We start from the raw sequence: 23,117 nt of genomic DNA, 5'->3' as shown, positions 1-23,117 counted from the left end.
GGCTGCGCTGCACATAATCGTGACACGATCAGCTTTGGTATTCAAAAAAATTCAATCTTTTGTGATCTTGCTCGGTTCGCGAATTCGTATGTCAAGGCACATTATGCCGGTAGTTGTCCTAAACGAATGCACAGATAGTTTGTAGTTGCAGGTCGTACCACCTTTGTGCTATGAAGCCCTTTCCTCTCCCCTGTTGTCTTTCGCGCTGGTAGATTTGAGTGCGAGTTCTCACTGTAGTTAGTTTGGTAGTTGAGAATTTCACAATTACCATAGTTGAAATGTAACTTCTGCAATCAAGAATTTCACCTTCTATGTACACGAAGTAATTCATTAGTCTCTGCAGTCATAGTGAATTCTGGACAGTGTCTGCACTTTGAGAATACGGCAGTAGTGACGTGCTTCTTCCCTGAAATGTCTTCGTCGCTGAGGCCTCCTCGGATTGGAAAGCATGTCGATCTGCCAACTCACCAGGTAACAGCCCCCCCCCCCCTACTACACAAACTACATTGTATGCTCAATTTTACGTGCGAGACTATTTCCCAATACTCAGTACATGTTTAGTATATTTCGCACCTTCTTCTTCTCGTATGCTCGTATCTCAACAACACAGCCATAAAATAATATGAACCAATAACTATTGGTGGAGGTAGAGCTCAACCCCAGTTTTCAGTGTCCTTGGCTGCATTCTGCTTTCTGTATTTCAATCTCTGGGTGCAAATAATTTGGAGGCTAAATGCAGCAAAACATGAATCTGGGGGTTCGGCGTGGAAATTGATAGCTTGTAGTGCACTAGTGGAAGTATCAAAACATGTCGTGTGTTTCAAGGATGAAATTTGATTCCATAGGTCTCCACCACCCGATAATCAAGTGTCAGGTGCAGCTCGTATACGATAGGGGGAGGGGGGGGGGGGGACATACCTGACCCACCAACCAGTGGCCGAAGGCCGAAATCTCATTTGCCGCATCCATATTACCCTTGTGCCAAGCCACACATTCCCAATTGATTGTGGGTCGTAGCATGGTTGGAAAAAATCCACTTGCTTCCAAGTAGCACTATCGAGAGGGGGGGGGGGGGGGGGGTTATAACTTGTATTTTGTTTCAATAATACTGTGAGTAAATGTACCGTAACGTACCACGAGAGCGCCCCACCACCATATCCCTTTTGTGGTTGTGTTGTGGTGGTGTCCAGTCTGTAGGTCACACGACGCATACTAGTACGAGTATCTTGTACACATTGCTCTTTGTGCAGTCAATCCATGCTAAGTGTGACCTTACACTAAGGTTCTCACACCGTACAAACTTAGCTAAGTTAGCTTCACTCTGCCGTACGATTTCCCTTTCCCTGGCTGTAAAATCATGGAGGGGTGCTCTCTTGAGACCAAGCTGAGTGGCAATGCAGCATACACAGCTTGATCAGTGAAGTCATATTGCGAAAACTATCACTGCTGCTGGCCTTCAGGGTGGCTTCCAGTGTCAATGGCCGCTGAGATTCCGGTACGAACAGCCATTTTGTTTTCCAGCGAAGAGATTCCTCATCCCCAATGACATTATGTTCGCATTTGGAAATTCTGATAGGTAGAATTCAATGGTAGTCTTCAATGGTCTTCAAAGTTGGCTGGGGTTAGAAGTATGGCAGAAGACAGTTAACACAGTGTAATCACTGGTGCTGACTGCTTTGCCCCGTTGGTCATCTGGTTTTCGTTTGCCAAAGAAACTGCGGATGTCATTTTGCGGACTCTTGTTGCACCCAGCACCGCTCGCCATGACAGAGCTAGTTTCACTCTATTCCCCCCCCCCCCCCCCCGCGCTGGAAAACGCTGTGATCAGTCGAAAACTTCATTTTCCAAGAGTCCATACGAATGAGATTCTGTAAATTTAAAAAAATTATTTCACCAAAATGTTTTCACCAAATTGTCCCCAAAGGAGTGTTGTATGAATGCTTAACCTTTGATTTTTGCACCCATGTGTGTGTGTGTGTGTATGTGTGTGTATGTGTGTGTACATATAGCGCCGTGCCAGGCACTTGCGGAACTTCAACATCAGGCGTCTGTACGTGAAGGACATGACTGGTCTACTTTCGTCCTACTTCACCCTGCACGATGCACGGCCACCTAATGCCGGTATGTGTTGTCATACTGCAGTCTAGCACGTACAGTAGACTCGTACGCCCAAGAACGTCCAGGCTGGAAATCTAAGAACGCCCCAGCCTGGATTTAAGAACGAACTCCAAGATTTTTAAGAACGCGATTTTTTTGGTATTTCACGTTTCCGAGTACATGAAAAACAAGTCTGCAACCACAAACTCTTGTCGGGTCCTCGCAAAAACATCACCCAGTGCAGCGCTACATACTACGCGTGCATGTAAAGTGTACAACCGGTACATGTAGAGCAAAGTGCATTGTATATGAGCGTCACGGGTCATGTTGGACGCGTAAGAACGCGAAATAAGAACGTAGCCTGGGGCGCTGAAAAATAAGAACTTTGCTAGGCTGGCCCTCTGAAACTGCGTTCTTGGGCGTACGAGTCTACTGTAGGCTGTGTTCAGAAGCTCGTCAAAATACGATTTTTAAGCTGCCCTGAAACATGTTATTCCGGATTGAAAAAAATATTTGAGCCGTGATTTGGGAGGCCATAGTTTTATCAATTTGCTCCCCCTCCACCACATGTGCTCTTTGGCCGACCTCATTTACACCAGCAACATTTAAGTCGTAGATGCTGACAAATATAATTTCCTCCGTACAGCGCTGTTTCGAGGGGTGGGACGGGTGCTCGGCTAATGTTTTGCTTCTGTCCTCATCGTCACCGTTGGGTTTGGTTTACTGTATCGTGTGGTCAGTCTACCAAGCTTTTAGTTTGTGCCTGTGTCGGTTTTGTCCACGTTCATGATGAGATCATGACACAGTCTGTATGGTGCTCTGCTCCGTCTTTTGTAGAACTCTACCGAAGTGAGATCGTCCACGACTCACTGGTAAGTCATTTCATCTGAGTCTCCCTTGGTCCCATACCACTGCTATTGAACTTGATAGGGCCAGCATGTTTAAAGGTACTTCGAAGTATCCTTACATCCTGTACACACACCTTGTACACACTCTCTCTAACGGTCTCTAGGCTACACTGCAATTGATATACATTAGCTCAAATTTTCGGGCCAGGCCCATCATCAGGAATAAGTCGAAGTATCCTGTACATTATAATCTGGGTTTCCCACCTGTAACAAGAAATGACCACATCGAGTTTATGGTGCACTCACTACTTTGTCGGAAGTGCTCAGGCTTCATGAAGACTTGGTATGAAGTGTAATGTATTCTTTGAGACTGATATCCTCTCTCTCCTTCTCTTTGCTCTTGTTGTTTGTATACCAGAACCCTTCATGGAAGAGCTTTGATCTGAACTTGGTGGAGGATATCGCCATGCCTTCCTTTAGCAGTATCCTGACTACTAGTAGTTTGCAGCTGTGTGACATAATGCTACTTTGTTTGTGTGTGTGTGTGTGTGTGTGCGTGCGTGTGCGTGTGTGTGTGTGTGTGTGTGTGTGTGTGTGTGTGTGCATGCCCGCACATGCGTGTGTGTGGGGGGGGGGGGGGGGGGGGTCGGTGTTCGTTTAGCAAATGGCTGCCTATCGTTGTTGGCATGAATAATTCTATGCACGTTCTGACATACACATACACGTACGGTACATGTACTTAGAACGTCTCACTATCCCACCACTGTCCATTGCTAGCTACCACTGCTATGTTCCTTGACCCCGGTTGCCATCTCTAGCTATTGTAGTACGGGTGTGGGTCAGCAATTACAGAGCACAAGTAAGAAGAAAGTCCACGCCGGCAGAGTCATTCAAGCTAGCCATTGAGTGGACGGTTGATCTCCTGGCCCTCGTCTATGCGTGTGATCATGTGAGTTGCTGCTGCTGGTTTGGCCGTTCTGACTGACTGCCAATGCAGCTGTCCTTGTGCCTGTTCTTTAGTACCGGTATCAATATTCAGGGTAACTCCCCCTTGCCATAATCTCCTCTCTTTTTGTGCACTGAGCCTGTAAAGCAGCTCGAACAAGCAGAGAGGTGTGCTCTTCCCGTCTGGTAACTACTGAAAGATGTGCACTGGTGCTCCTCGCAGTGAACAGTGTAATGGCTTTGTAACTTAGTCTTGTGCAATGCAATGAGGTGAACGTGCTTGCTTTCTGTCCATGCTAGTGTTATCCCGTTGCACTCTTGATTCAACTAACTAACGCTTCGCACTGTTGTCTTCACTTGTTTGATGCTCTGCACTGGGAAACAACAGCTGTTTCGCCTAGGGGATGTCAAGGACCCGAATGTACGGAGGAAGGATCCCAACCTTCTTTTGTTCGGCATGTTTGATGGATACTACATTGCTCCGGCGGACGAGGTATGTTTCCACCGCGTGTATGCACGCCTCCCTGCGCCTGCGGAAGTGTGTGAGCGTTCTGTAGAAGTGTACTGTGGACCATCTTAATCCCAGTCCTGAGTCGCAGTTGCTTGTGATGCTGTGTGACCCAGTCATGAGTCACATTTGCTTGTGATGCTGTGTGTTAATCCCAGTCACGAGTCAAATTTGCTTGTGGTGCTGTGTGCTAACTCCAGTCCTGAGTCGCATTTGCTTGTGGTGCTGAGTATTAACCCCAGTCATGAGTCATATTTGCTTGTGATGCTATTGGTGTTTGCAGTCATACTGATGCTTGCTGCTTGTTTCTCCCTGTCTTTGTTTTCCTCATTGCCTATTCCGTACACTCAGAGACTATCACAGAAGGCACTGGCAGCTACACTGACCATACCTACGCTCACCGTTGATAAAGAATCGGTGAGGTTTTGTGCCGCACTGCAACCAAAACTCCGTTCCATTATGCTCTGATTTCCTACCGACATTGGCGTGTGTAGACTCCAGAGATTGTGCCTCTTGAGTCTAGTAGGCTAATTCTGCCCTCTTCGTTGTAGATTAGAGCCAGCCGTATTACAAACTAACGTATGGACCAGGAAAATAGGCCAGTCTCCTGTTCTTGCAGCATCGAAAGAAGAGTGCGGATGTTTGAAGTTACTTTGTCCAAGTTTGGCTATCAATGTCAGTGCTTTTTCTGGCGTAGTTAAGCCTATAAATCATATTGTTCTGTGTGTGTGTGTGTGTGTGTGTGTGTGTGTGTGTGTGTGTGTGTGTGTGTGTGTGTGTGCGTGTGTGTGCGTGTGTGCATGCGTGCGGGCGTGTGTGTGCGCGTGTGTGTGTGTGTGTGTGTGTGTGTGTGTGTGTGTGTGCAGGTTCGGGAGAGCTACAGCTATCATCAGATTTCACAGTAAGTCAGTAGAACCTCCCGTGTATCTGCAGGCTACAGTATGCTAACTTTTCTGCTAGTTAGTTCACAGGTTACTCATGGCAAGTCTGCCTTTTTTCAGTTGGATTGGGATGCCATAGGTCTTCAATGCCTGTGAACCCTAAAACGAAAATATCGGCCGAATAGAAGTAAAAAACAAAACAAGTGATCAAGTGTGTGTGCAATCACATTCTCGTCTCTGTATTGTCTTGTTGCAGTTTGAATACTATTCATCGGCGTCTCGCCACCAAGCAGTACAAAGCACGCCAGGCCTACTGTGCTCTCAATCAACGCGGCCAAGAGATGGCCGAGCGGCAGAACTTTGTAAGTAGGCTCTATCCACTGACGATGTTGTTTGGAGCGACGACATATCTGGAAATGTATCGTCAAAATGCATCTCTCCCTCAAACTAATGAATACAAAAATTCTATCTTTGTAAACAATTTGTACCACTCTTTTTCTAAAAAAATATTTACAAGTAAAAAGGATTTTATTTGTAAGCAGTGAGAGAAAGGACAAGGTACAGCGAGAATCAGAATCATGCTTCTTAGGCAAAGAGAGAGAGAAGAGAGAGAGAGAGAGAGAGAGAGAGAGAGAGAGAGAGAGAGAGAGAGAGAGAGAGAGAGAGAGAGAGAGAGAGAGAGAGAGAGAGAGAGAGAGAGATCAGAACTAAAACACGGCTAGATATATGGCCTAGGCAGCTGTAGCAACTATGCATGATGAGCGCGTATGCATCTACCCAGGCCAACGGAGAAATAATGTATGATACAGGAATGGGAGAACTTGTGCGGGGTCACTGGGCTAAGCATGTCTGAAGGATCAAGGAGCGGGAACTATGCGTACAGGTCCATGGTTCATGTAGTTGGCGGGATACATTGGTGGTTAGGTGCACGGGATTACTAGAGTGCAAGTTGCAGGGTGCATGCGGGGACACGACGATATACAGGAGTGGAGACCTAACATACCGCCCCTACTAAAGGACCCGTGACCACGCGGAAGATAACTTGGGTGGGAAAAGCTTAAGTTGGAGTGGAAAAGTAAAGACATGATAGAAGGAGAAAATAGAGGGAAAAGAGGAACATTTTAAAAGGGTGGAATAGACATTACGAGACAAAACGAAGAAGAAGAACCATTACTTCTCAAATCAGTACAATCATGGTGATAATGTGACGGAGCACAATGATGGGCCTAATTAGTATTATTTTTAAATAATTATTGATCCGCTTCATGTGGCTCACAACTTGGCTTTCACTGGGATTGTGGCTGGTTTGGTCTGGATCAGTAGTGCCGCTATAACCTGTGCTTGGCGGGTAGACTTCTCAGCTCCAGTTGTTTTTCCTCGCATCATACGTTTCGTGCGGCACCGGACTCTCTGTGGGCCTTTCAGGCTTGCGCTTTTGCCTTAGATCTCTACCTGCTGGGGGGGGGGGGGGGGGAATTGGCTATATACTGCTGTAGGAACATCATCCTCGAAGCTGGAGGGAGTGTTACCCCTTCCACGACCAGCGTGGATAAGCGAGGTCACCTTACGGACAAGCATTGTTCATTGCATTCGACATTGTACGCTTTGTGCATTCTCCTTGTGGATGATATGGCGTAGTTCGTGACTTGGCAATGTCGAGATGCAGACAAAGCTGGCGAAACAGTAATGATTCAAATTTCTTTCCCTGGCCGGTGTGAATTCGCTTGGGCAGACCATGGTGGGAGACAAATACGCTTTGAGCAACTGTTCACACACGTAAGTCCGGCAAAGGATAGCATTCTGTCCATTTCGAAAGATATCGACAATAACAAGAATGAAAGCGTTCTGTGAAGAAGAGAGTGGTACGTTGCATCGCAGAAAGCAGTACATGAACTGGGAGTCGAGCTTCAGTAATAACAGAAAGAGGTTCCCAGAGGATCACCGACAACGCCGACAAGCACAGCGACAACATGGAGCGAGTTAATTGTTGGCATTGGCAGTGCCTTGTCAAAAGGATATCGCGAAAGATCATCAGCATTTCCATGTTGAGCGCCCGGACGGGTTTTCAAGACATCATAATTATGCCGACAAGTGCTTAATCCAACGGACGCCTCGTCCCCTTGGCTTTTTAAAAGTTTGTTACCATTTCAATAAGAAAGGCTCTTTTCAAGCGTTCAAGATGGGTCGCGTTGGGACGAAGACCACGAAAAAAGCTGCTTGTGTCATTATCAAGATGTTCTATCCACCTTAGATTTCCACACAAAGAAGCCTTTGTGTGAGGGGATTGCGATTATCCCAAGCAAGCGTCTCTGCAACAAAATTGTTGGATTTGTCACTCACTTGATGAATCGTATCCGGCAGGGACCAGTCCGTGGCATCTCGATCGAACTTCCGGAAGAGGAGCGTAAACACCATGACAACTACGTACCTGATGTATCATGGTGATGCTTTGGATGGTGAAATCACCGAGGTCGACCAAGACACTAGCAACATGCTGAAATCCTTGGACTTCGCCATTCCCAACGCCCAAGTCGTCGCCTCGTGACAGAGCGATAATATGGCCGGTTGCTGTCCTTTGAGTGGGTGGATGGTAGTGTGGGAGGGTGGGAAAGTGGGAAAGTGTGAGAGAGAATGGAGACCTAACAGTAGCATGAGTAGATGTATGCTGTCACGACTAGGGCTTTGACAGCAGTGTGCTGACTGAGCTGTGCTAGCTGCTGAACACTGCCACACACTGACCTACTGACTGACCTATGCCGTTTGGAATATTGTGGATAAAGAGGAAGCATATAAGTGGAGTGTTCGATGGTGACCGAAGGGGGAGGGGTACCGTTGCATTGTGTTCCGTTCTCTGTTTACATTCTCTACATTGCTATAGCTATGTAAGTCTGCTCGGAACCTCACTGCTGTTCAGAGTATCTGCCTATGTGGTTCTGGGACCTGTATACTAGTAATTGCCATGGAGAAGTGATAAGGGAGCACGTACTTCTTTCAAGCTGAAACAGAAGCAAGCTGCTGTGTGCAGTGTTGCTTTACTCACCAGCTCAAGCATATAAACTGGTTAATTTTTTCATTGCAGCTACACAAGCTCTTAGTCCCTTCTTGGGTTTGTGCCATTCTTTGCTGTTTCCACAGGCCGCGCAGTGTGAGTCTAGTTCTTCTCGTATTGACGTGCTGAAGCAGGAGCTGCAACGTCAGAAACAATGTCTACTAGATGGTGAGTGCGTACTGTACCGTGTTGTAGTGTGCGTGTACAGTGCTGCTCAATGAAATCCAATCGCGTGTGTGTCAAGTGCATGTACGCGCCGCGCCGGTCACTGTGCAGTCCCAGACCTGCGAACACTGGAATGTTCACTGGTTCAGGGCGCAACGTTGACTAGCTCTTTTGGATTTCATTGAGCAGCACTGTACAATCATGTTGGTGCATGTGTACTGTACAGTGTAGTGTGCATGCAGTTGTAGTTGCATGTCATGATGTTGAACTTCTCTTCTTTTGCAGATCGTGTGCCGCCGCTACCTCATTGTCACTGTTAACACTGTTGTAGTACTACCTCCGACAAGCGAAACTTGGCGCGTTTTTTTACTTCAAATAACTAGAAATAACTCACACTTTACAATCAAAACTAATGATTGACTCACCAAAATTCAAATTTGTATTGCTCAACAAGGCCATTAGAGACATTTGTTCGGCTGAATCACTCTCCTCTGATTCAGAGATCGCAGTTTCGTCTGGAGAGGAATTGTTCCTGTTTTGAGACGAAAGTGCGACTAGAGCGGATTCACTTGCAGCAAGTACCTCTGGTGTAATCGCTCTGAAAATCTCGATGTCGCTCCTGTGTGCTGTGCTCGAGCCACGGTGTCGAGGGTAGTCGTTTCTGCCGCCACTATCCAGGTTGACGTGGTAAGAACTGTGCAACACCTCCACAAGCGCCTGGACTCCAACTATTTTGCCGGGTATTCTCGCCAACTGTCCAAAATTGCCTGCAGCAATTCCTGGCGATTTTCCTTAGCCACCAGAGACGCATCGCTCTGGTGGCTATTGAAAGACGCTAGGATTGTTTGGCATGGACGTATGGACTCTGTGCTGGCGGAGTGACCAAGTGGAGAGAGAGAACTCCTTGGTTTTCCGTTGCAACGCGAAAGCACGACGATTCTCCTTCGCAGAATGGACGCGCGCACTGTTTTGCTGGTACACGAGAGACTGGCTTGCCTCTGACTAAGTCTGAGCCATGTGCCACTCACCAGCTCGTCGCTTGGCTTCCTGCACCCGGTTGCATGGAGCTACAAGTAAGTCGTACCTCGCAGCCTCTTGAAGTAACTTAGTTGTGGTACCAACACAAATTTTTTTTTTTTAAAACGCGCCAAGTTTCGCTTGTCGGAGGTAGTAGTATTATTGTTCATGTCCGCTGTGGTCTTTGTACTGTACCTGTATTTGTCCTTTAACATTGCATGTGTGTTCAACTGTTGTTATCGCTGCTACTGCTGCTCCTGCTGCTGCCGATGTTGATGTTGATGTTGATGCTGCTATTCTGCACGGCTTTCAGAGCAACAACAGGCGGAGAGCAAAAAGGAGAAACTGAAAGAAAGAGGTATGGAGGCACTGCCTTTCTTTGTTACACCTCGTGCACGTCTTTGCTTCTCCCAGTCCACTGTTTAGTACTTTCTCTATTTTGTAATGGCCATGTGATGTGGTCATAATCACATACATCTCGTACCGGTTTGTGTACGGACAGCAGTGGGTATTCATCATGCTAAGCCCTAGTAAGCGATGGTTAGTTTGACATGCACGTCAGGGTGCCATCTGGCGTTATCGATAATTTCCACGGAACGAAAATGTTTAGTCGCAAGTGGCAACCCTCAATTAATTGTGCTTTGTGCTTTTTACTTTTGGCTGCAGCCTGTGACCTGGCAGAGCGGAAAGAGCAACTGACTAGCTCTGAGCGTGATCGCCAAGAGACACTACAACACTTACAAAGCCGAAGGTATGCCAATCATGCTCGCTCCGTGCTCCACATCCTTGTTGCATTCCACTGGTCTTGTGCACGACAGAGGGAGAAATACAGACTGAGGTCCTTGCATCTACCAGCCATTCAGCTTCTACTGTCTACATGGAATGGAAGGTGTTGTTGGTGTTGCTGAAAACTGTCTAGAATCCCTTGAGTGGCATTGAGATAGATCCTGAATGGTGATCAGTACATGTGCAGGACTACGATACATGTATGCTGTGTTGTGTTGTGTTGGCGTTGGACTGTGAACAAAGGCAAGAGTAGGTAGTCAAGGAAGTGGCTAGTGCTCATCCGTAACATCAAGAGTACATAACCCCCCAGAGTGTGCAACGCCTGATCTAGCTCTGCATTAGGGTCTTGGTCGAGCGGAATCGGATCTTTGCGTCATAATACCGTACAAATCTGAAGGGAACCCGGGGAGTCGCGGGTACTCTTGGATCAAAAACAATGGTGCCCTACCTCGAGACCGGCCTTGCACTGGTGTGGAGTGTACGCATGACATCAGAAGATCCGATTCCGCTCGACCAAGACCCTATGCAGAGCTGGATCGGCGTTGCACACTCTGGGGGGTTATGTACTCTTGGTAACATTCATGTGTATGTACTTGCACTGGTACATGTGTTTACTCATAATGTTCTGTGCTACTGCTGCTGCTGTTTCCGCTGCTGCTGCTGCTTCCGCTGCTGCTGCTGTTTCCGCTGCTGCTGCTGTTTCCGCTGCTGCTGCTGTGCTACGCTAGAGATGTACTGTACCGCACGGGGACAGCGCTACAAGCTCGCCGCTGTATCATGCTGAAGCAGCTCAGCATTATCTTTCCCATCGTGGAGGTGAGAGAAGTACACAGTGCTTGATGCACCAGATCTCCCAACGTCCGCTTTGGCAAATATACCGGAACTGTAAATGTACATGTTAATGTACTATTACATGTTAATGTACTATTACATGTTAATGTACTATTACATGTTAATGTACTATTACATGTTAATGTACTATTACATGTTAATGTACTATTACATGTTAATGTACTATTACATGTTAATGTACTATTACATGTTAATGTACTATTACATGTTAATGTACTATTACATGTTAATGTACTATTACATGTTAATGTACTATTACATGTTAATGTACTATTACATGTTAATGTACTATTACATGTTAATGTACTATTACATGTTAATGTACTATTACATGTTAATGTACTATTACATGTTAATGTACTATTACATGTTAATGTACTATTACATGTTAAAGGGGAAGTTAAGGCAAAAATCAAAATTTCACCAGTTGTAGTCTTCGGGGTGCTGAGTCGAATGGTCTTGGTCCGAGGAAGCTGAGACGCTCCCTTCCTACTTGAATCCCAATCGAACTCGCGCACTTCCACCGAAACTGGGTGACTGCGCCCTACGAGATGGGGATTTGTATGCAAAATGTCACTAAAAGCGCCATTTCGTTCTTATAAAAGCACGGATGACCGCGATTGGCCCATATGTTGTAGCCTTTTGGACGCTGAGTCGATTGGTTTTGGTCCGAAAAGGCTGCGATGCAGCGTTCCTCCTTTATTCCCAATCGAACATGGTTGAACAAGCGGTCACGTGCTCCTGCGTACACCAGTCAGCTGGTCACCGTGCCTGTAGGGTACAACTTACTAGCCTGTTTGACCTTTTTTGGGTGCAGTCCTGTCACTCGAGTTGAACTCGAGTTGAACCTTGGTGTGAAAGTTGTCGCCTGCTGGCGTGGTGACCAGGTGATTTGGGCACCCAGGAGCACGTGACCGCTTCTTCAACCATGTTCGATTGGGAATAAAGGAGGAACGCTGCATCGCAGCCTTTTCGGACCAAAACCAGTCGACTCAGCGTCCAAAAGACTACAACATATGGGCCAATCGCGGTCATCCGTGCTTTTATAAGAACGAAATGGCGCTTTTAGTGACATTTTGCATACAAATCCCCATCTCGTAGGGCGCAGTCACCCAGTTTCGGTGGAAGTGCGCGAGTTCGATTGGGATTCAAGTAGGAAGGGAGCGTCTCAGCTTCCTCGGACCAAGACCATTCGACTCAGCACCCCGAAGACTACAACTGGTGAAAATTTGATTTTTGCCTTAACTTCCCCTTTAATGTACTATTAACAACCACACAAGCCGACCTGTTTGGGAGCTATTACGCGTTGTATTATCAGGGCATAGGCAACAATTGCCGCATGCAGTATGCAATACTATGGACCAATGCCGTAGTATCGCAGGCAACAATTGCCGCATGCAGTATGCAATACTATGGACCAATGCCGTAGTATCGCAGGCAACAATTGCCGCATGCAGTATGCAATACTATGGACCAATGCCGTAGTATCGCAAGCACCAATGTGCGTTAGACTGGCCAATGCCAGGGCTAATGGGGGCAACAATTGCCCGGCGTGTCAATACACGCATACGGTAGGGATGCACTTGTGAGCACATGTAGGCGCACTTGGCTCAATGCCGGCCTGACCCACGATCCCTACCGTTCTCCCAAAAATACAACATGACCCAAACAGGAATTATCGGCATTACTATAGTTATAGTAGCGTTACTATAGTTATAGTATAATAGGTATATCATATGTACACTACCGCTGTTGCTAGGGCCGTCCAATGCGGCTACCCATTAGCATAACGGGCAGAGACTAGAACGATGCCGCTGGCAATGCTCTGTCTGCGACAGGGGTGCGGACAAAGCGGAGGTAGGCCGAGCTTTGCCACCTGCCGGCGGTCTTCAGCACCTGGGTGTAGAGTTTCTGAGACGAGCCAGACGAGCCGGACGAGAATTTCCAATTCAGAAAGTTAATCAGGCTGGGCTCCGTCACCGGGTACGGCGCGACCTGCCGTAGGGCAGCAAAGCGTTCGTAGGAACGCTGCACTGAAGCGTACGTCGCGCTGGGGCTGTCTGCCAGGCCGTGACGGATGAGCTCCATGGCTGCGTCATCAACTGATGGAGGGTGGACTGCGCTGGTGGTGTAGGCGCTGCGTCGGCAGTTGGGTTGAGGGTCCGGAAGCGCCGTACCTGCAGACGGGAGAGAGAATCAGCAAGATCATTGCAGTGTCCGGCGATGTGGCGAAGCAGGAGGACAATGTTGTGCTGGGCGGCTTTCAATAAGCCGGCCCTGACCAAGTCCATGACCGCTCTATTTGGGGACGTGCCAGAGCGCCAGATGTAGCAGATTGCTTCGTTGTCAGTGTAGAGTAGCACTCGTCTGTCCTCCAACGTGTGTGCCCAGGTACAGAGGGCCAACATCACGGCGTACAATTCTTTCCATTCAATAGTGTGCTCAGCTTGGTCAGGAGACCATGCGCCATAGGACCACTTGCTGCCGAAAACCAGACCGAAACCGTGTCGACCTGAAGCGTCGGTGTACAGCCCGATGTCTTCGGCTGTGCTCCAGGACGGCTCGATGAGGGGCTTCCGACCATTCCATTGGCTGATGCAGGCGTCCCACCACAGGATGTCAAGCTTCGCCTCCGAGGGTACGGCTACCGGTGCATCTAGGCTGGGGAGCGTTGCTGCGCTGTCGAACAGGCGTCTGCAGAACGTGCGATCCGCTGGAATGACTTTGGCTGCGAAAGACAGGCTACCGGCCAGGGACAGCAGTTCCCTCTTGGTGCACATCTGCTTCGACAGCCACGCGGCAAGTGCTAGCCGTAGGTCCGCCAGTTTCGCAGCCGGGAGGCGCAGCTCCCAGGCGGCTGTGTCGAGCTCGATACCCAGGAACGTTATTGAAGTTGACGGCGGGCACACTTTGTCCTCTCCGTCGGCCAATGGGATGTTCAGCATGTCAAATACAGCCAGCAGTGTCTTGAATTTGAGCATAGCTGCGGAGTTGGGCGGCTGGACGTGAAAGAAATCATCTAGGTAATGCAGCAAATCAACAATATCGTAATTATTAACTGCAATCCATGCCACAGCGTCGGCAAGTCTGTTGAACAGAAACGGGGAGGATCTGAGGCCAAATGGTAGTACCTTATCGACATAGTACGAACCTTCCCAAAAAATGCCAAGTAGGGGCCAGTCGTCAGGGGAAACAGGGCAGAGCCGGAAGGCGTGCTTCATGTCAACCTTAGAGAGGAGAGCTCCGGGGCCGTGCTGGAAGATGCAGCGTATTGCGTCATTACCGTAACGTAATGCAGGGAGAATTCGTCAGGGTAAATGCCATCGTTAATGCTAGAGCCGCTAGGGGCAGATAAATGCATGATGAGGCGTACGCCGCCAGACTTCTTGGGCACGATGCCAACGCCAGAACATCGGATATTAGGGAATGGGGGTTGGGAATAAGGCCCGGCCATGTGGCCACGCGTGCATTCAGACTGAAGGTAAGCAGAGACGGCGGCAGGGTTGAGCAATGCGGAAGGGAGATTAGGGGCGATGAGGCGGGATCTATTACCGTGATAGCCAATGCGGGCCCCGACGCGCATGTCGTGACAGAGAGAATGCACAAAATCGTTATCGGGGTGCTGGGATAGCTCTTCGAACAGCAGGGGAATATTTACAGGGGACCAAGGCGCGTGTGAGCTAATTGGAGCTGCGGGGTTGGCCAGCAGAGCATGTGGATTGGCCATGACCGAGGCGGCCGCAAGAGAGGCAGCTGTGGGCGAAGCGGCAGTTGGAGCGGACGCAGTTTCCTTGGTTGAAGAGGCGGCATACTTCTTTGTCGACCGTGTCGTTGCCGCTGCTGGGCCGAAGGGAACGAGCGTCGTTGCTGCTGTTGGGCCGAAAGGAACGAGCGTCGTTGCTGCCGGTGGGCCGAAAGGGACGAAATGCCCGCGCGTCAAATATAATTGTGTATAGGTCCTGGACTATTGCGTCCCACCGCATGGTTGGGTCCGCGGCCAGGAGTGAGCGGAATGATCGGTCATACTCCTGCACGGCCTCGAATCGAAATTTCCGGGCTACTTTCAGGATAATCTGCTGGTACGCAAACAGCTCTGGGGCCCTGGGGGGGGGGGGGGGGGGGGGGGTGTGCTGTGGCGTAAATCGCGCAGTATGTTGTCCAGGCGTCGAGCCAGGTGTCGATGTCCTCGACCTTCCTGGAGGGCCTGTTGGCCGGTGCTAGGACCACTGCGCCGTGCGAGCTGTCGTGGTCGATCTGGAGAATGCTGCGGCTAGTGTCCCCTTGGGACGGGTTAGGCAACAATGAGCCCAATTCAACAAATTGGCCAGTTACTACTTTATCGTGAATGGCTTTCGGCACGGTTGCATAAAACGTTCTCTTACCTGCGGGGTTCATTGGCGGTGAGACGGCAGCCGCCAAATGCGGAGCAGGCAGAGCGTCCTGCGGAGGTGCTGGTGCTTGCCGTGGGAGTGCCGCTGCGTGAGCTGGCGGTGGGGGTGCCGCTGTGCGAGCTGCCGGCGGGGCTGGAGCTGCGGCCTGATTTCCAAGGGCAGCACGGACTTCCTCCCGGATAATGTCCCTCAGGGACGGTGCAGCAGTTGCCTGGGGTAGGTTCTGCTCGGCTGCCTGAGTGGCCAAGTCCTCGCGCGCTGCAGTGAACTCCAATGACTCGAGCAGGCGAGTCAGCAGCCTGGGTTTGGTCCCCGTCGTGTCTAAATTGCGGGCCGCCAGTTCTTGTCGCAGCTCTACAGAGCGCATTTTCTTGGCGTCGTTCATTGACAGAGATTCAGACATGGTTGCTCGGAAATGGAGAGTGCTCAATGCTCAAAAATGCTCAAGCTCAAACAAAAACTGCTCAAAAACTGGCCAAGGTTGTCAAGCGATCTGACTGTTGGCGCAGCAAGGATGAAGAAGAAACAGCATCGAGAGCCGGAGTAATGCGCATGCTCCGCGTGGTCCCGTGCCGGGGCGCGGGAGTTCGGAGTGCGTGTTCTGCACGGGCACGTGATGCGCTATGGCAAGTACGTGCAAATTATGTTAGGAATGTAATTGTTGGTGGGTTGCTAACTTCACTTACCGTGCCATGCACGGAAACTTATATTTACATGTTAATGTACTATTACATGTTAATGTACTATTACATGTTAATGTACTATTACATGTTAATGTACTATTACATGTTAATGTACTATTACATGTTAATGTACTATTACATGTTAATGTACTATTACATGTTAATGTACTATTACATGTTAATGTACTATCAAGCTTCGGCATGAAACTTCACACTAGATTAGCACATGCAATCGGGTGAAATCCGGTGGGAGACCGAGAGTGCTGACAGCAGGAAAACTACCATGCAGACACTATCCTAGCCGTGTGCGTGGATAATAGGCTTGTGGATGCAATGATTGATCAGTGAACCAAGGACATCTCACCCACCTTGCCATGGCTATGGTTGACTGTTCTTTGTCCCTGGCACACCCGCTTTTCTACACAAAGCTACCTGCGTCGCCATCGCTGCTTGGCTCGAAGATTGAAGGTGTACGTGTCCTGTATCACCACCACTGGACTCAAGGCGTTGAAGGCTTACTGATTCGTCATCACTACCGTGCCCGCCATTGCTATCCTCCGTGTCGCATGTCGTCGTGTTTATCTGCGACTCCGGGTTCTTCTTCCCGACATTGTTGGACATGTTGATATGTGTGCTTCAGCAGTACATGCCATGCCGCGGAGGGCAGTGGCTTGCTTGACTCTTCTTCAAAGTTGACACAGTCTAGTTACACATACTTCGAGTACTTTGCCTCTTTGACAACTTACTTTAGCCTGTGCTCAGTACTGTACAGCAGGGGCAGGAACTTTCTAACCAGTGCAAGCACTGTTGTGTGTGGGCTGAGAGTCCAGTATCAGACATATCTTGGCGAGCAGAAGGGCATTCTTCACCATGTCGAAGCTTGCTTTTGTTCTCTGATAAGAGCTGGAGCAGGAGTCATCAAACTCCAACCTCAAACGATTCCCAACGTGTACTTCATCGAATAGTCTCGTTGGTAACGCCGTGGTATGCCCATGCTTGTCATTGTCTGCACTCGCCGGCAAGGACCGTACTCTAATGACTTGGCATGACTCCTGTAAATGCATCCAATCTTGAAGACTAGCCCACTCTGGACCTTTGAGTGAGACAAACTCTTCGCTGAGCTTCTCACTGAGAGAAATACGATAAGGACACAGCGCCTTGATAACCTCGTAGATGTTACCTTGCGGACTCTGGATACGAAGCTACAGTCGACCTTGTGAATAACGACTCTCTATCGTGCATGATACCAAATGTTGGTATTCACGATTTGTCGTTATTCGTGATGCTGAAACGTACACGTATGCAGTCAAGTAGCCATTAGGTCCTATGATTGGGTCGTTATTCGCGACTTGTTGTTATACGCAAGGTCGTTTTTATGAGGTTGACTTTATAGTTTATACATCTTCAAGTGGCTTGTTTTTCACTGTACTGACTTGTTCTCGCCCACTGTGGTGTCATCAAGCCGCACACATGATGCTGTGTTCAGCTCAAAGATAACATCGACGATCATGTGCAACGTTTAGGTCTCCCAGATTTGGCGCTATCTCTCTCATCTCCGCCACCCTCTCTTGAGTCAGATAACTGTAAAAGGCGAAATAACATTCTCTCCCATTATATGATATGAAGGATATCCATATTGCACTTCGATGAGGTCTCCGAAATCACTCATAGCTTGGTGCTCCGCTGAAATTATCGTATTTTATCAGTTGTAAAGCGACCTTGGCTATAGTATAAGTTCTCCCCCCCCCCCCCCCCCCCCATACTCGGGACCTCAATGTTCCGGTTCCAGGGAGCTTAACAGCTGAAACAATGGCGTCGTTATGGCCCGTGGTGTTGGGGTACATGCAGCTGCGGAATTAAGATGGTGTCTGTTTTTCCGCAGCCGTTGACAATCTGCAGCAGCAGTGTTGCTATTGTAGTTAGGCGGGCTCCCAGCCTGTAGGCACTCACCGAATCTGCCAGGAATGTTCCGTGAGCTATCCCAATACGGAAAGACAGTTATATGCTTTCCCAATGGAGAAGGCACCATCTGAATTCAGAACCTATCTTTCCGTTTCTAAAGTCAAACCTTGGTGTACTCTGAAGGGTAACAAACCCTGGCATGCTTCCTAGATCTGAATCTTGATTCTGAATTTCTGTGCTCAGGGTGTCACCATCAGCAATTTGAGGACATTGTCACCATTCCTGACATTTTCCTTTGTTTGTCTGTGCCTGCGTGCGTGCATGTGTGTGTCTGTGTGTCTGTCTGTGCATATGCATGTGTGTGCATACGTGCACACTTGTGTGTGTGTCTGTGTGTGTCTGTGCAGCAAGCACGGAATGTCTTTTGCATCCTTGGCGTTCCGGTACCACACGCCGAAGCTCTGTCAAGTAAGGTGATCCTTGTGCAGGATGCCATTTGTTTTGACAATGACACTGTTCGTCCTGGTCCACTGTCAAGCAAACTTCTGGTCTGCAAAAGTTGCTTTGTTCTTTTCTAGGAAGAGTGGCCGTAGGCCAGTACATCATGGCCAAGGATGGCAATTGCCTGTACCTGTACCTTTGTATGCGTGTGTGTGTGTGTGTGTGTATGTGTGTGTGTGTGTGTGTGCGTGCGCACATGCATGTGTTTACATGTGGCTGTGTGTATGTATGTGTATGTACAAGTCATCAAGCGATGGGCAGCCGAGAAATTTGTTGTTACTCTGAGTTTCGTGCAAAGGCACTCATCAGACAACTGATGACTCGTGTGTCGTTGCTCCATCTTTGATGTTGAGCACCCTTTTCTCAGCTGTGGGACCTGATCTTACTCTGTATGTATGCGTGTATGTATGTATGTATGTATGTATGTATGTGTGTTTGTACAATGTATGTGCATGTATGTATAATTATATGATCCTGCACTGCACAGGTCAGCGGGATGAAGTCATCGGCGTTGGTTTTGGTTACGCAGCACACCTCTTACACATGATGGCGTTAATACTGAACTTGCCGCTCCGCTACCCTATCATATACCGTGGCTCTACATCAGTCATTCGGGACAGTATCAGCGATGCTTCATCTTTGGCTGCCAGCAAAGGAGAGTAAGTGATGGCATAGTCTTGCTTGATGAAGTCCCGTCGATTATGAAGAGTGCTCGCCTGGGTGGGGGGGGGGGGGGGGCTGCACAACGGATACATGCGGTTTTCAGAAATGTGTTCACAGTGTGTGACTGTTTGTTTAGTGTGGTATGCCCCAGTCCGTACAACTTGACTTAATGCTTGCTGTATACAGCCATGTCTGTGATATGAACACCTACAACACGGAACACATGAGATGTTCCGTGTTGGGGAGGGCCTAGTCATATCGGTGACTACTGTAAGAGGGAGACCATTGCTCTTCATCTCTTTCTATTGGAACAGTAAAAGATGCTGGTAATCTGCTGCAGTTGTGTGAGAGGGGACCACGGGTTGTAAGTTATAAAAATGAGTGTACAGTATTTACCCGGCTGTACGTTGTACTATTTGTGTGTGTGCGTGCGTGCGTATGTGTGTGTGTGTGTGTGTGTGTGTGTGTGTGTGTGTGTGTGTGTGTGTGTGTGTGTGTGTGTGTGTGTGTGTGTGTGTGCATGCAACGGTACTGGTTGCTTGCAGGTGTAATTTGTATCCGCAGACACGTGCCAGCAAGGACACTGTATTCCAGTACGGTTTGTTCTTACTCAACAAAAACATCTCACAGGTATGTACTAACAAAACGTTACCATCAAGAGTCCACGAATCCAATAGTGTGCAACGAAATGTATTTTCTTTATCCAACGACCCTGTAGCTATCCTGCGCGCGCGCCGCAGGTAGTGGGTACAGGTTTGTCACGTGATGTGAAGTTCTGACATCGCAGACCCCATAGGCTGTACTGTATGCACTGTCCGTAGCATGTGCTGCTGGTGAATGTGTACGCAGCCTACACTACTCGTACACACCCCATAGCACTGGTCAATACAGCCTACACTACATACCCCATAGCACTGGTCAATACAGCCTACACTACATACCCCCTAGCACTGGTCAATACAGCCTACACTACATACCCCATAGCACTGGTCAATACAGCCTACACTATATACCCCATAGCACTGGTCAATACAGCCTACACTACGTCGTACGTACCCCATAGCACTGATCAATACAGCCTACACTATATACCCCATAGCACTGGTCACTACAGCCTACACTACGTCGTACATACCACATAGCACTGGTCAATACAGCCTATACTACATACCCCATAGCACTGGTCAATACAGCCTACACTACGTCGTACATACCCCATAGCACTGGTCAATACAGCCTACACTATATACCCCATAGCACTGGTCAATACAGCCTACATTACATACCACATAGCACTGGTCAATACAGCCTACACTACGTACCCCATAGCACTGGTCAATACAGCCTACACTACATACCACATAGCACTGGTCAATACAGCCTACACTACATACCACTTAGCACTGGTCAATACAGCCCACACTACCAAGGTGTTCTGGCGCAGCTGAGTTATGCTGCCTGATTGGTGGCAACAGCAAATTTAAAAGTCTCTCCTCTGTGTTATCAATGCCAATGATCAGTATAATGTGTAGAACATGGAACATGCTCTTCCTGCTTCGTATGACTCTGTCATTCAGATCCGTTTCTACTGTGACCTCGGTACTGCGGACGGCCGACTAACGGTCAAGAACATCAAGAGTTTGCTGGACAGATTCGCTGTCATCGGGTGAGTGAACGTTCCGGACTTGTATAAGCCCATTGCGCAATGACGTAATTCGTTCCACCAATTCCTCACACAGCCACCTGGACATGGTTGTGTGGGGGTGTTGAACAGTGCACTGCTGATCCCAGCGTGCTCACATGCATTACTCATGCCTTCCGTATGTGGCAATGTGCAATGCTCCGGACTGGTGTTATAGGCTATTCATACTACGTTACAATCCGTGTCACGTTTTGGAATACGACGTACTGGCAGACGTCGTTTTCATGCAGGTGCATTATCACAGGCCAGCACACGCTGCTCGTACAGCTGTGTGGACAGCTTCTTTTGAACACAAACTGCTGGGAACGACGGAACGAAACTCGGTACAGGGGTCTGGATACGTCGTCTACGTTTTCGTATCAGGGGTACGATTTTCCCGCCACGTTCCATGTTGTCATGGCTATCCAGACGGAAACGTCACGTACGCTACATTCCGGGCGTAGTGTGAATGGCCCATTAGTTTTGAGCCTCAACCAGTGTCCACAGTGAGATAGCAGCATACATGTATGTTCTGACATTTGCCAGAAAAGTCAGTGGCCGTGTCAGAAAACTACCGTATTTTGGAACGGGAAATTCCCACTACGCATTGCATGTTATATCTCAGTGTGGACGAGGAGCAGAACATGTTCTTTACGCAGATCCCACACACACACGAGTACATGTACTCAAACCTTCATGCCGTGTTCATGTCATAAAACGCTGACTCCCGCTGTTATCCATTCAATACTAACTGAATACACCACACGCATTATGTGCTGCTGCTGCTGCTGCTGCTGCTGCTGCTGCTGCTGCTGCTGTACAGAGAACGTCTCAGTGAGCAGATTATTCGCCCACTGCTGCCAGTCGTACGGGACGACAACACCGTCGATGGGCTACCATTTCCAACTCGCTCCCTTCCCATGATTCCGTCGTTTGAAGGGCCGTCAGGATCGCCTATCAGCCTTCTCGCCATGTCCCGGCTCACCCCTCGAGGACCAGACACATATAGGACGCCACCAGCGTCTCCAGCAGCCACATCAGCACAAGCATCGAACACCGCTACGCCTGTAGCAACGACGGCCACCGAATCTACTGGTAACGAGGATGACAAAACTCCCCGTTCTCTTGGTCATCGGCGGCAGCACAGCGCACCGATTTCACCAATGTCAGTGCTTGTTTCGGCCGATGATGTTTCTCATTGTCTCAGTGCAAACTGCAGTCCAACCATACAGTCGCGTGTCCGTCATATATCCACCGGGGGCAAGTCTATTCCAGCACCTGCGTTGAAGTCTTGACACTGGCCTCTGTCGGTGTGACCGCCTTCGTCCGAGCTATGGTCTCAATAGTGTGTGCTGTGCGTGTGCTGTGCGCGTGCTGTGCATGTGCTGTGCTGCCACCGTGCACACCCTACAAGTGTATCGTCTTCGCACGCCCATCTCACGTTCTACTGCCTCACCTTACAAAGGCTCCTGGTCGCAACGTCTTTGTGTCACTCGTTTAGATCTATTTCTTTATTTTTTTAGCAGAAGCTTTTTTTATTTAGCTCTTCAGCAACAGTCGTGCTGGTCACGATGGTTTAGTGTTGTGAGAATCCGTATGAACTGATTGGGGATATGATTTGTGTGCTGGTCATTGGAAGTTGTGAGTTACAATTCTAAAAGAATTTTTCTACACCTGCCTGCCTGCCTTGACCTCGAGAGCAGCGCATTTGAAACTGTACTTTAATAAAACACCTGCGTTTCCTCGGAATGAATGCTACGGTCACTTTGTATGACATTGTGTTCTTGTGTGCTTGGATGTGTGCTTGGATGTGTGTGTGTGTGTGTGCGTGCGTGCGTGCGTGCGTGTGTATAACTGCCGTGGCCATAAAACACATTGAGCGGTTCTGCGGAGTGGAAAATGATGTCTCCCAGAAACTAAGTTACTTCCGTGCCAACATGCTGAAAACACATAACACCACCCTCGCCATAACGCAAGCTGGTGATGTGGTTGCTATGCTAGTAGATGCTCTCCTGTGACCCATTAAACGCCCATTATTCTTGTGCAAAGCTTACTACACTGGCAATCCATGCCAATGCATGAACCCACGATAATTATTATTATTATTATTATTATTTATTATCAACGTCGGTACATTGACCGATGAAA

At 48.6% G+C, this 23,117-nt stretch overlaps 2 protein-coding genes across 2 annotated transcripts; one reads left to right on the top strand and one right to left on the bottom strand.

Annotated features, from left to right (window-relative positions):
• The first annotated feature begins 51 nt into the window (after positions 1 to 51).
• On the top strand, positions 52 to 22,740 carry LOC135808729 (UV radiation resistance-associated protein-like). Its single transcript, XM_065321953.1, has 18 exons — positions 52 to 471; positions 2,010 to 2,121; positions 2,935 to 2,969; positions 3,364 to 3,427; positions 3,764 to 3,894; positions 4,279 to 4,383; positions 4,750 to 4,815; positions 5,265 to 5,299; positions 5,536 to 5,641; positions 8,415 to 8,496; positions 9,824 to 9,868; positions 10,177 to 10,261; positions 11,025 to 11,112; positions 18,532 to 18,592; positions 19,113 to 19,284; positions 19,834 to 19,918; positions 20,866 to 20,954; positions 21,793 to 22,740. Exons 1-18 carry the CDS (start codon positions 412 to 414, stop codon positions 22,262 to 22,264), a joined length of 1,893 nt encoding a protein of 630 aa, XP_065178025.1. The 5' UTR covers positions 52 to 411; the 3' UTR covers positions 22,265 to 22,740.
• On the bottom strand, positions 12,360 to 16,240 carry LOC135808727 (nematocyst expressed protein 3-like). Its single transcript, XM_065321952.1, has 2 exons — positions 15,531 to 16,240; positions 12,360 to 13,325 (listed from the first exon to the last, which is right to left on the bottom strand). The coding sequence occupies exons 1-2, from the start codon at positions 15,940 to 15,942 to the stop codon at positions 12,949 to 12,951; spliced, it is 789 nt and encodes a 262-aa protein (XP_065178024.1). The 5' UTR covers positions 15,943 to 16,240; the 3' UTR covers positions 12,360 to 12,948.
• Positions 22,741 to 23,117: the final 377 nt, after the last annotated feature.

This window comes from Sycon ciliatum, chromosome 2, assembly GCF_964019385.1.
Source record: "Sycon ciliatum chromosome 2, ocSycCili1.1, whole genome shotgun sequence".
NCBI lineage: Eukaryota > Metazoa > Porifera > Calcarea > Leucosolenida > Sycettidae > Sycon > Sycon ciliatum.
The sequence above is the reverse complement of the archived record's forward strand: the minus strand, read 5'-3'. Positions and strand labels throughout refer to the sequence as shown.